This window comes from Thamnophis sirtalis, unplaced genomic scaffold (assembly GCF_051295495.1).
Source record: "Thamnophis sirtalis isolate CommonGarterSnake01/CBP01778 unplaced genomic scaffold, rThaSir2_p1.2 scaffold_1, whole genome shotgun sequence".
NCBI classification, from domain to species: domain Eukaryota; kingdom Metazoa; phylum Chordata; class Lepidosauria; order Squamata; family Natricidae; genus Thamnophis; species Thamnophis sirtalis.
Window position 1 is genome coordinate 84269184 of NW_028261381.1, and position 12721 is coordinate 84281904.

At 36.3% G+C, this 12721-nt stretch overlaps 1 protein-coding gene across 1 annotated transcript in view; it reads right to left on the reverse strand.

Annotated features, from left to right (window-relative positions):
• The window catches only part of IRAG1 (inositol 1,4,5-triphosphate receptor associated 1), a 63558-nt gene that overhangs the window by 18168 nt on the left and 32669 nt on the right, over positions 1-12721 (reverse strand). The window contains exons 6-11 of the mRNA XM_087704211.1: positions 8740-8840; positions 6783-6853; positions 5928-6101; positions 5048-5125; positions 4186-4232; positions 634-765 (exon numbers count right to left, since the gene is read on the reverse strand). Coding sequence (XP_087560337.1) covers positions 634-765; positions 4186-4232; positions 5048-5125; positions 5928-6101; positions 6783-6853; positions 8740-8840 — 603 coding nt within the window. The remainder of the gene's footprint in view (positions 1-633; positions 766-4185; positions 4233-5047; positions 5126-5927; positions 6102-6782; positions 6854-8739; positions 8841-12721) is intronic.

Here is a 12721-nt window from a genome sequence, read left to right on the forward strand (position 1 = left end):
ACTAATTAGTTTACCTTATTTTATCTATTTATTCTGTGTAAAACTTCATTTACATTTCTACTGCATTAGTAAATTGAACGCCTTCAGTCCAAGGTTGCTTAAACTGTAAAGTTATTGTGCATTGTAAGAAAATTTTAGAGCGATATTTTCACAAGGCATGTGATTATGGGCTGGAAAAAACAGCTGCCTGGAACCTCAAGAGTGGTACTGGTATGTTAAAAAATAGGAAGAGAGAGAGAGAGGTGGGGAGAAAGAGAAAGAAACAAAGACAAAAAGAAAGAGACAGAAAGAAAGGGAAAGAGAGACAGGGGAGTGAGTGAGAAAGAGAAATGGGGAGGGAGGGAGACAGAGACAGACAGAGACAGACAGAGACAGACAGAGAGACAGAGACAGAGACAGAGAGAGAGAGAGAGAGAGAGAGAGAGGGAGAGAGAGAGAGAGAGAGAGAGCAAGAACTAGCCTAGATGGACCAAAAATCCAGTTTAGGGTGTTCAGACTTTTGGATATTATTTTAGAATCATGCCTGTTATCTGGGTTTCAGTCTCTTTTTTTAGCTAGAATTAGTCATGTATCGACCAATAATCAAGTCAGAGTGAGAATATATAGTTAACCAGCAGTTTTAATAGTTTTTACCTGACGAACAGCGCCAACCATTTCAGCCCGACTGGATAGTCTTGAAGCCAAACGATGAAGTACAGCAATGTCTTCCAATAACCTTTGGTACATCTCTCTATGTTCAGAGTGATGCCATAGGGAAGCTGAAGACTAAAACAGAGTATATCCATAACATAACAGAAACAGAGCACAACAATGGTGAGAACTATATTGAATGCATTTGGGTCAATATTAAAGGTTTGGGGGGAAATGACATTGCCATAGGTCTATACTACAGGCCACCCAACCAACCAGAGGGAGTAGATGAACTTTTTGCTAGTCAGCTAACTAAGGTATGTAGGAAGCACACCACAATAGTAATGGGGGATTTTAACTACCCTGACATCAACTGGGAAACAAACTCTGCACCAAGTGGAAGATCCAACTGGTTCCTAACAAACCTAGCAGACAACTTTGTTTCTCAAAAAATAGAGAAGGGAACAAGGGGATCAGCCATATTGGACGTAATTCTCACTAACAGAGAGGAAATGATAGAAGGTGTTGAAGCCACAGGAACCCTGGAGGCAAGTGACCATGCAATATTGGAATTCAACATTATGCAAACCCAAATAGTAGAACAAAGTGAAACTAGAGTCTTGGACTTTAAGAGAGCTAATTTCAATAAACTTAGAGAGAGCTTGGGAAACATTCCTTGGATGAGAATCCTCAAGGGGAAAACAACTCAAGAAGCTTGGGAAATTTTGAAAAATGAGATTACAAAAGCCCAGTCTCGTACAATACCAATGAAGAAGAAAAATAACAGCTCCCAAAAGAAACCAGCATGGCTGCATAAAGAACTCTCTGACAAATTGAAAGACAAAAAAGATAAGTATAAAAAGTGTAAAGGGGGGGGGGGATATAACTAAGGCAGAATATCAGCAAATAGCCCGAGCATGTAAAGATGAAGTGAGGAAAGCTAAGGCTCACAATGAAGAAAGGCTTGCCACAAAAGTAAAAAATAACAAAAAAAAAGCTTCTTCCAACATTAAAACAAGAAAAAAGTTAAGAAAACAATTGGTCCATTGCTGGGAGAAAGTGGCAAGAAGGTGACAAGCAACAGGGAGAAAGCAGAACTATTTAACTCATGTTTTGCATCTGTCTTTATACAAAGGGATGAAACAGTCCAACCTATCAAAATCAGCACCACAAAAATCAGATTAGGAACACAAATTGAAATAAGGAAGAAAATGGTAAGTGAGCACCTGCCTAACCTAGATGAGTTCAAATCACCAGGACTGGATGGATTACACCCCAGGGTTCTGAAGGAACTGGCAGATTAGATCTCAGAACCACTGAACTATATCTTTCAGAGATCCTGGAGCACCGGGGAATTACCAGAGGATTGGAAAAGAGCTGATGTGGTTCCTATCTTCAAAAAAAGAAAAAAAAAACAGATCTAGGAAACTACAGACCTATCAGCCTGACCTCAATAGCAGGAAAGATTCTGGAAAAGATAATCAAGCAACGAATTAGCGAACACCTAGAAGCAAACAAAGTAATAGCCAAAAGCCAACATGGGTTTGTCAAAAACAGGTCATGCCAGACTAATCTTACTGCATTCTTTGTTAATGTGACAAAATTAGTGGACCAGAGGAATGCCGTCGATATAGTTTACTTGGACTTCAGTAAGGTAGACCATAACCTACTACTAGATAAAGTAGAAGAATGTGGGTTAGACAGCATCACCACCAGATGGATTTGTAACTGGCTGACCAACCGCACTCAACGTGTAGTCCTCAATGCAACTGCATCTTCATGGAGGGAAGTATGCAGTGGAATACCCCAAGGCTCTGTTTTGGGCCCAGTACTCTTCAACACCTTCATCAATGATCTGGATAAGGAAATAAATGGGGAGCTCATCAAATTTGCAGATGACACCAAGCTGGTAGGAATAGCCAACACTCCAGAAGAAAGGCTAAAGATACAGAAGGATCTTGACAAACTTGAACATTGGGCACTATCTAATAAAATGAAATTCAACGGTGAAAAGTGTAAGGTTCTACATTTAGGCAACAAAAATGAAATGCACAGTATAGGTGGTACCTTGCTCAACAGTAGTAACTGTGAGAGGGATCTTGGAGTCCTAGTGGACAACCATTTAAATAGGAGCCAGCCCTGTGCAGCAGCTGCAAAAAAGCCAACACAGTTCTAGGCTGCTAAACAGAGGGATAGAATCAAGATCACGTGAAGTGTTAATACCACTTTATAATGCCTTGGAATACTGCATTCAGTTTTGGTCACCATATGTAGAAAAGAAGTGGAGACTCTAGAAAAAGTGCAGAGAAGAGCAACAAAGATGATTAGGGGACTGGAGACTAAAACATATGAAGAACGGTTGCAGGAACTGGGTATGTCTAATTTAATGAAAAGAAGGACTAGGGGAGACATGATAGCAGTGTTCCAATATCTCAGGGGTTGCCACAAAGAAGAGGGAGTCAAACTATTCTCCAAGGCACCTGAGGGTAGAACAAAAAGCAATGGGTGGAAACTAATCAAAGAGTGAAGCAACTTAGAATTGAGGAGGAATTTCCTGACAGTTAGAACAATTAACCAGTAGAACAACTTTCCTCCAGAAGATGTGAATGTCCCAACACTGGAAGTCTTTAAGAAGATGTTGAATAGCCATTTGTCTGAAATGGTATAGGGTTTCCTACCTAGGCAGGGGATTGGACTAGAAGACCTCCAAGGTCCCTTCCAACTCTGCTATTGTATTATTATTGTATTGTATATCATGGTGACCAAAACCAGATGCAATATTCCAAATGTGGTCTTACCCAGGCATCATAAAGTGGTATTAACACTTCGTATGTTCTCGATTCTATCCCTCTGTTAATGTAACCTAGGACTGCATTAGCTTTTTTGGCAGCTGTAGCATACTGCTGACTCATATTTAAGTGCTTGTCCACTAGGGCACTAGGCAAGAAAAATCAAATGCACTATTTAGTACTAGTAACTGTGAGAGGACTCTTGCTCTCACAGTTACTACTACTGAGTAGTGCATTTGATTTTTCTTGCCTAAATGTAGAACCTTATTTTTAAATCAACATTGGATTTCATTTTGTTAGATAGGGATTTCCTTCACCAACTGGTTGGCTATTGAAGTTTGAACTAATTGCAGTTTCTAAGTGATGCAAATTCATGTAATGGCTGGATTACTGACTGAAGCATCAATCACCCTTGACAGCGCTCCCTGTTCCAAGAGGCTAAATTTACACACCCCCAAACTAGAAATTTCAATTGTATTAACAATACAAACTGGATAAGGAGAAAGTTAAAAGCACTAGCTCTTCTCAATAGAAAAAATATGTTTAACTGCTCACTCATCCACCAAGGGTTCCTTCCAAGTGACCTTTCATAGTGTTTTTGAGTCTGTTCTCTCACATTGGACTCTGGCAACATGCCCAGATTTGGTGATGCAATCACTCAGCGTAGCATAACTAAGCTAGTTACTGCCCATATAATTCCATTTCTCAAAATAACATTGTTTATCTGATTATATTAAATGAACAAAGAATATTAAAGCATATTCACCTGCAATGGAGACACTGACTCAACATTTGACGTGCATATATCAGAATCTATAATATGAAAAATATGCGATGAAAGTATTTACCTTGTTTGAAACATATCAGACATTAAAGAGAGGCATGACAATTTCAAGAAAATCACTGCACACCTTAGAAATTCTCTTATGAGTGAATCCATTTGAACACCTATAACCTGCTGCTGAGAATGTGCTACTCTGGATCTTGTTGTATGAGGAGCCTTTCTCTGAAGTCATGAAACATCCTCGCAAAGAAAAGTTATTAATTTCCCTGATAATTTTTACCTAATTCATATTCTCTCTGAAAATTAAACCCAGATCTATATGACTTGTTTCAGATCTTCCTGCATTCCTTATTTTGTTTGTTAAGATTATTTTATCAAATATATTCAGTGCATGTTAAGAATAGCCTTCCCCAATCTAGTGCCAGGATAGTGGCAGTTCTAAGGGCATTTGATATCTGGAAGGCACCAGGTTAGTAAAAAGAGTTTTAAAAGTGATTAAAATAGACAAATTTGTGGATATCACCTAATTATGAGCAGATGATAGATCCAATTGAACCTTCAGGGTCAAAACCAAAATGCCAATAAGTACAACCTTGAAGATAACAGTGTTACGTTCTCTATTCAGCTTTCCTTCTTGAGTTGCTGGTTTGATTGACCATTATGAGAAACATAATGCTTTTTATTTTAACTCCCTGCTGCAAAATAACTCCTATTAAATTTTTGAAGGAAACCTCTATGTAAATATATTTACAATGCCTCTTAATAGTCAACTTTATGGAGCATGGAGGTATAAACCAACACAAAAGCATTATTCTTTATTAGAATGTTGCACTAGTGATTTTACCTGTTGGATCTGGAAGAGTTAACGAGTTGCTCCGAGATGAAGCAGGTGAAACACTGGGGCTTAGTGATGGGGATAAAGCTGCATTAAATAAAGATGTCACTTGTGAGGCATTTAAATAAATTTTCTATAAAGGTGAAGTTAAACTCAAAACATGTATTAAAATTACACTATAAAATCAGTGTTACAGACATCAAAACACAGAAGGGGTAAAAGAGCTTAGTTCAATATTGTGGTATAGTGGTATCTCGGTACCCATTGTCAATTGATTCTGGGATGTGTGATGAGTAGCTTATATGTTGAGTACTAAACAAATAATGAGTACAGGGACAAACTGTGTCAAAATGTGTTATCAAATTTGATGAGTTTCAAAGCATTTCAGTGCCAAGGTACCAATGTACTTCTTAAACATCCTTCTGTATGGGATGGAACAGTCAGTAAGGATCATCCCCAAAAGCATTTTATAAAATCAGTGATTTTTTCCCAGAGCCATTATGATATAGTGTTTAGGATGCTAGATTTGCAGCAGGTCTAGGAACACAGTAAGATTTTAGTAGATCTGAACATAGCAATTCCAGAACAAAAATGTTCTATTTCTGTCAAACTGTGGACAGTCTGGGATGATTGAATAGAACCTCTATGGTAAACTATCTGGAATTGGGGGAAGCTGGATAATTCAAGTAAGTAAGAAAGTAAGTAAATAAATAATGAACAGTTGGAATACAGAGCATTTATAGCATCAGTGTTGAAGTAAAACACATTTTCTGTTTTGTGTACTCCTCTACACATGATTCTTGGAATAAACGATCATAGTTGTCGTAGGTCAGATAACCATGAGTTCCATTTGCACAGAGTCTGAAAGATGGTATTTTGGAATACATACCTGTGGGTGATTCTGAAAGGCTGCTTCTTGATTTTCTTCCTCTACGTGTGAGGAACCTCTCACTCACCTTCTTTGCTTCTTCTAATAGTTCAAAGTTCTTCTTTTTATCTTCATCAGATATTTGTATATCTGGCAGTTGGTCATGTAGGAGATCAATTACATGACCTTCATTATCTAAATAGGAAAGTACTGCATTAACAATGAATGCATAACATAACTGCACATTTGAAGTATTTCTTCTTGACTGCTGTAATGAGTGTATTACATACAAACTATTGGTAAATGTCTACTACAACTGACCAGCTAAACGAGGGCGACGTAGTTCTCTATTCTGTAATGTATTTTTACTATCTATAAATAAATCTATTATAATTGAGCTTGTAGGTAGCCTCATATTAGTGTTCGTTTTTTTTGTATGGCAACATTGGTTACAATAGCACATACAATTGTCAGAAGTTAAGATAGTATTTGGCATCTACAAGGTTAGGTAGTGATATATTTCTTTGTTCTTTGACATTTACAGGAATGTGACATTCCTGTAAACATTCAGGATTACATCAATGCATTCTCTTGGTAAGGGTGTGAAGGATATGTTTGTAAGGGTATGAAGCCCAAAAGACGTTGAAGTGATATATATTTCTTCTATTTTCTTAACCATCTTATATATTCTCTGACTATAATATATACAAAATAAGATCAAAATTTTTTGTACTGTATACAATATAAAGGGCCATACAATATTTTTAGAACAGAATCAATGTTATGGAAGCAAATGAAGCAACATTTGAAATTCTGCCAATTTGTTTGTATAAATAATTTGAAAGAAAAAATAAGGCAACAATATATGATTCTTACCTACAGAAGTCAAAGAGCTCCCTGATTTTCTAGCATTTCTGTTAGAATGTCGCAGATGAGGGCTAACAGGCCTAAAGGGAAAGACCCATATTGAAAACTGTTAAAATGTAAAAACAATATGTGTGAGCAGGTATGTACATCTATGTATTAATGCATCTATGGGCATGACAATGTTTCCATGCATCTATTCATTTTTATTTTGTGCTGTGAACAAAATATTGATTATTTTCTGTATTTATTGTTAAATTAGTAAATTGTGATCTATAAATACAGGCCAAAATTAAGATGCCATGCAAATGCTGCTGCTATGTACTCATTCATTTGAATGCATTGAGCTAGTGGGAACTACTATGTTTCCCCGAAAATAAGACAAGGTCTTATTTTCTTTTGACCACCAAAATAAGCATTTGACCTTATTTTGGGGGAGGTCTTATTATTTTTGAGGTGCAGGAGGTGGCGAGAGAGGTCACCTTATGGCTGCTGCTGTGTTGCAATATTTTCGAGGAGGGCTTATTTTTGGGGGGGAGCTTATTTTAGTGAATGCACTCAAAACCCTGATTTGGCTTATTATCCAGGGAGGTCTTATTTTTGGGGAAACAGGGTAGCCTTTACATCTTTATTAGATTTTTTAATCTCTCTTTTATATCATAAGTAACTGAAGACAGTGAATATACATAATACTTCTTCCTCCTCCTCCTATTGAGTTGAACTTTGCCTTGCAACCTAGAAAAATGGTTTATGAACTATATATTTCCAAATTATTAAACTTATCTGAATTCAAAAGCATTCTGAATTATTATTTAAAAATATCATAGTGGTTCTTATGGAAGCAAACTGAAATAATAAAGATCATAAGGAATAAGTACTTTCCTACATAATGAAGGTCATGTACTATGTATGTAGGAAAAGATTTTGGATTATTACAGTCCAGTTTAAAAAAAATAAGCAATTCAATTAAATATTCTATTTCCATTAAAAGTAAGATAAATAATGTCCTTTAAAAAAACAAAGTTAACAATAGGTGGGACATAAATTAAAAATTGTGGCACAATGAGTATCAGCTACTATTAGGTTGAAAACTGGCTGACAGTCCTATTTTCTGTTTTCAGCTATCTACCGATGCAAAAATAGTTAAAGCAAGCAGTAAAAAGATGAAAAAGAGAACATGGAAAAGCAGTAGGGAAGGGGAAGGAGTAGAGGGGACGGTAGAGGATGGGATGATGGGTAAGGAACTGGATAATGGGCAGAGGAGGAAGATAACTGTTCCACTGTGAAAAGTACAATTGTCCAAAGGTGCTGGTATTTATCTTTATTCAAAAGATGAGGCTCTACTTCCTCTGAACTTTAAATCCTTACTTTAAGTTCTCCTTTTAAATCCATGCGTTCTAAAATTATGTTATTCTTGAAAAAAAAATGTGTATTTTGCTTCATATGAATAGCCTTTATCTCTATGAGGCAAGAGTCTATCTCATTAGTTGCAGCGACTGCAGCATTCCTACAGTCGTGTGATTGTAGCATGGATGCATGGCAACCAACTCCCAATTATACATCTTTTGGTCATGATTGCTACTTGTGTCCTTCCTTGCTAACTTTCCACAAGCAAAGTCAAAGGGAAAATAGGCAGAAGTTAGCAAATGAGGATCACATAATATTATGCCTAACACCCATGTGGAATTCTTGTAACAACTATAGCTGGAACTGTTGCAATTGCCATCATAAAATTGGTGTGATCATCATAAAATTGGTGTGATCGCTTTACACCCGCATAGCTTAGCAACAGAAATTCCTCGTCCTTTTCTTTTATCCCACTTTTTTTTTCTTTCCACATAAGTGTAGATTAACATTTTTTATCAAGCAAAAGCTTCCTTTTTGCGTGACAAATGTATATGCCTGCCCATCTCACCAAAGGTGACAATTAATGATCATGGAAATAAAATGGCACGCATGCATTAATTACCTGAGAGGTACATTTGTGTCTCTTTCTGTAACTGGTCTAACGGCACATTCCGGAAGAATTATTGAAGGTGTGTTGCATGTAGCTGTTTCAGCAGAGGTCTCCTGAACAAGAGAAGTATATCTCATTCAAACAGAATAAAATATCCCATTATTCTTACATGAAAACTTAAAGTTTACTCTCCCCAAGTTTGGCACAAGTATTCTATTTAACAAAAGAAGCTTCCTGAAGCTAAGATAGTTTCCTCCAAAAGATAAGATCAGGTAAAACTCATCTGCTTCTATTCCTACATTCCAGCTAAACTTTGAAAAGACAGTTCTATTTTTTTAAAAAAATATTTTTGAGGAAAAAAATGCTTTCCCTTTTGATAACATGTGTAAAGCACTACATATCACAAGGGAATTATCTAATTCTTGATTTGTAAGTGTGTACAGTTTTACAAGATCTTTCAACCCTGCCCTGAAACTAACTAAAGACTAACTAAAAACTAACTACAGACTTCAACTAAACATGAATCATACAATTACTTTCATTAATAACAAGAGCAAATTTTATAAATGATGGACTCTACAAATTCTAGCCTATCCTAATGGTAAGGGCTTGAACAAAGAAACATTATGTTCAATGTTAATATATCAACCACTTAGCTTCTTTAACAGTAAAAACAGAATAGAATGAGATGTGATGGGCATATACAAATACAGGACAGTAAGAAATTGTACGTATATAAACAGATTTGCATATTTGTTTTTGCTCTCTCTTAAGCTTGTCCAATTGTATATCTTAAGGAGAATGCAAACTATCCTCTCTGGATTTTTATGTGATTACTCTTATTAACAACAACCTTCAGGGAACAAGAACTTGATCACGATTACTGTCTTTAGTGAAACATCTTAAGCTATAAATCAATTCTAAATATTTATACAGCCTTGGAAAAGCATCCTATTTTTACAACATTAAAACATTCTCCCTGACGGATGTTTACTGAGCAAACAGAAGACCGATCTTGTGATACCTAGAAATACATTTATACACTCACTGTAAAATATGATTTTGTAGACCAGTGTCTACATCATTAGATTAGTAAGACAACTTATTCTGTAGGTGTATCAATCACATACCACAGTTTTAGAGAGTTAAGAGAAAATGCTGAATGATATTTTGACAGATGATGCACTTAATTTAAAAGCTTAGGATGTAGAAATGACTATACTTCTACATTTGTCAAAGTTGCTTCATTTCTTGTGTCAGTACAGCAGATCAGGCTGACATAACAAGGATTTGAAAGGTTAACACTTCCTTTGAATCTAATAACTTAAAACAGAACCCTACATGTATGTAATTATAACAACACATATTTGAGCTATACTTTTCTTCTAAAGTGTGTAAGGTAGAGGTGGAAAGGATACCTTGACTGTGAACTCTCCCCACAAGGAGGGGTTACATATTTGTGTACCACAAGAGACATGGTACTCATAGAAGGAATACTCCGTGTGAGAATTTTCTAGTAGTTTTGATGTAAGGGTTTCTAGAGATCTTTCTCATTTTCAAAGTATACGCAACAATTTCACTTCATGTACTTTAGTGTTTCAGGGTCCACAGTAGCTGAAATATCATTTAACAATTTATCTGGGATTAATGGAACTCAAGAGACTGTTTCTTCCCAAAATTTGGAAGACTGACAAGCTGAGCTTCCACTTGTAATACCAGCAAGCAATCATTCTGGAGTTTTTTCTTTCACTTTAAATCCACCTAATATTTTGAGAAATAGGAGACTCCTAGCTGTAACAGAATAAGTGAAATGCAAAAGTAGTCAGGGACCAGAAGTTGGAAAATTCCTCACAACCATTTTAGGCATATAAACCAAATGGAAGACAAAAGGCATGAAAATATCTTTTTTGACGTATGCTGTATGCTTTCCATCTGACTGCTTACTAAATTCACATATAACTGACTTGTTTATCTTCCACCAGGAAACTAGCTGTTAGCACAAAGGTGTAATTGTGTCAGAAAGCATGACAAATCACTTAAGGGTTCAACTTTTTCCTATGAAACTAAAGGAAAAGTAGCGGATGTTTTCATCCAGATGTAGAATACCATGTCCTAGGTTTGGAAGACAATGATAAAAACAAAACTGAATGTGCCAGATATACATTGGTCTTAAAGGTTTTCAACACATCTCAGAGAACATAATGATAATGTTTAAAAGGTCAGTTAACTAAGTAAGTCCTGACATTGCAGATATTTAGTCTTCTAAGTCACTGAATGCATGAACTCATCATTGTACATTAATGAAAGTTTCTCGTTTTAAACAATCCACATACATCACTTCGTTTTTGTACTTTATGTTCCCAAAAATATTTTTCAGGGGAAATTAGAAAGCAATGACGTTCATCAGTACACTATGAAACACACACACACAATTTTGACAGGATAATGCAGCATGCCCTACTGTTATTTGATTTTTTAAAAAATCACAGACTGGTAAGAAGAAAGAACAGTGATAGTTAAAAAGGAAATCTGTATGGTGTATTTCAGTTTCCAGCAGTAACTACTATTGGCTGTCCAGTTTCTCCTTTAATACATGAAGAGGAGCCTATGATTTTTCTGATAACTGGTTCCACTATCAAACCGCTCTTAGCAATAAGAAGTTTTATGCAGCATTTAAATGATAGAATGCTTTTCATACATTGAACCTGCAGGCTGACAATTTAGGTAAATGTGAGGGTGAAAAATTATAATACAAATTACAGGTAGTCCTCAACCATTCAGTTAGTGACCATTCAAATTTACAACGGCACTGACTTAGGAGCCTCTTTCACTTTTACGACCATTGCAGCCTCCCCATAGTCATGTGATCAAAATTCAAACACTTGGCAACTGGCATGTATTTGTGACTGTTGCAGTATCCCGGAGTTATGTAATCAACTTTTGCAATCTTTTGCCAAGCAAAGTTAATGGGGAAGACTAATTCACATGAGTTACTAATTTAACAACTACAGTGTTCCACTTAACAACTGTAGTAAGAAAGATCATAAAATAGGACAACACTGATTTAACAAATGTCTCACTTAGCAACATAAATTTTAGGCTCAATTGTGATCATAAGTCAAGGGCCACCTGCAGTAGGATCCAATGTGTCAGAAAATATTTTTTTGTCTTCCTTAGCAATGTAAATCTTGACTCAATTATGGCCATAAGTCAAGAACTACCTCTAATCCATCCATACAACTGAAATCTCTCAATGTAGGAATTTCCCAATCCCAAATCTAATTATTGCCTAATATTCCAATTCTATCCAGTTCGCTAGAAAAGTGACAGAAGCTTCAAATATAATGTAAACAGTGAAAAAGAAGATATTTAAGAAGATTAAAGAGAATGGGTGTAGTATTTTTTTTCAAATAAAATTTGATACAATATGGTGTTAGCATAAGGTGCACTGTAATGAAATTTGAGTATATAGCTATATTCAGTAAATTGGGGACATGGTGGCTCAGTGGCTAGGATGCTGAGCTTGTCGATCAGAAGGTCAGCAGTTCAGCAGTTCGAATCCCTAGCACCACATAATGGAGTGAGCTTCCGTTACTTGTCCCAGCTTCTACCAACCTAGCAGTTTGAAAGCATGTAAAAATGCAAGTAGAAAATATAGGAACCACCTTTGGTGGGAAGGTAACAGCTCTCCGTATGCCTTTGGCATTTAGTCATGCCAGCCACATGACCACCGAGATGTCTTCAGACAGTGCTGGCTCTTTGGCTTTGAAATGGAGATGAGCACCGCCCCCTAGAATCGGGAACGACTAGCACATATGTGCAAGGGGATCCTTTACTTTTACCTACATTCAATAATGCAGTTATAACTCAATAATATACCAGACTGTAGTCAGAAATGCTTCAACTAGAGACAAACTAGAAAAAATATTAAAAGAACAGTTATCAAAACAAACTGTGGTGGAAGATAGATGTGTCTATGCTTCTTCTTTCCTTA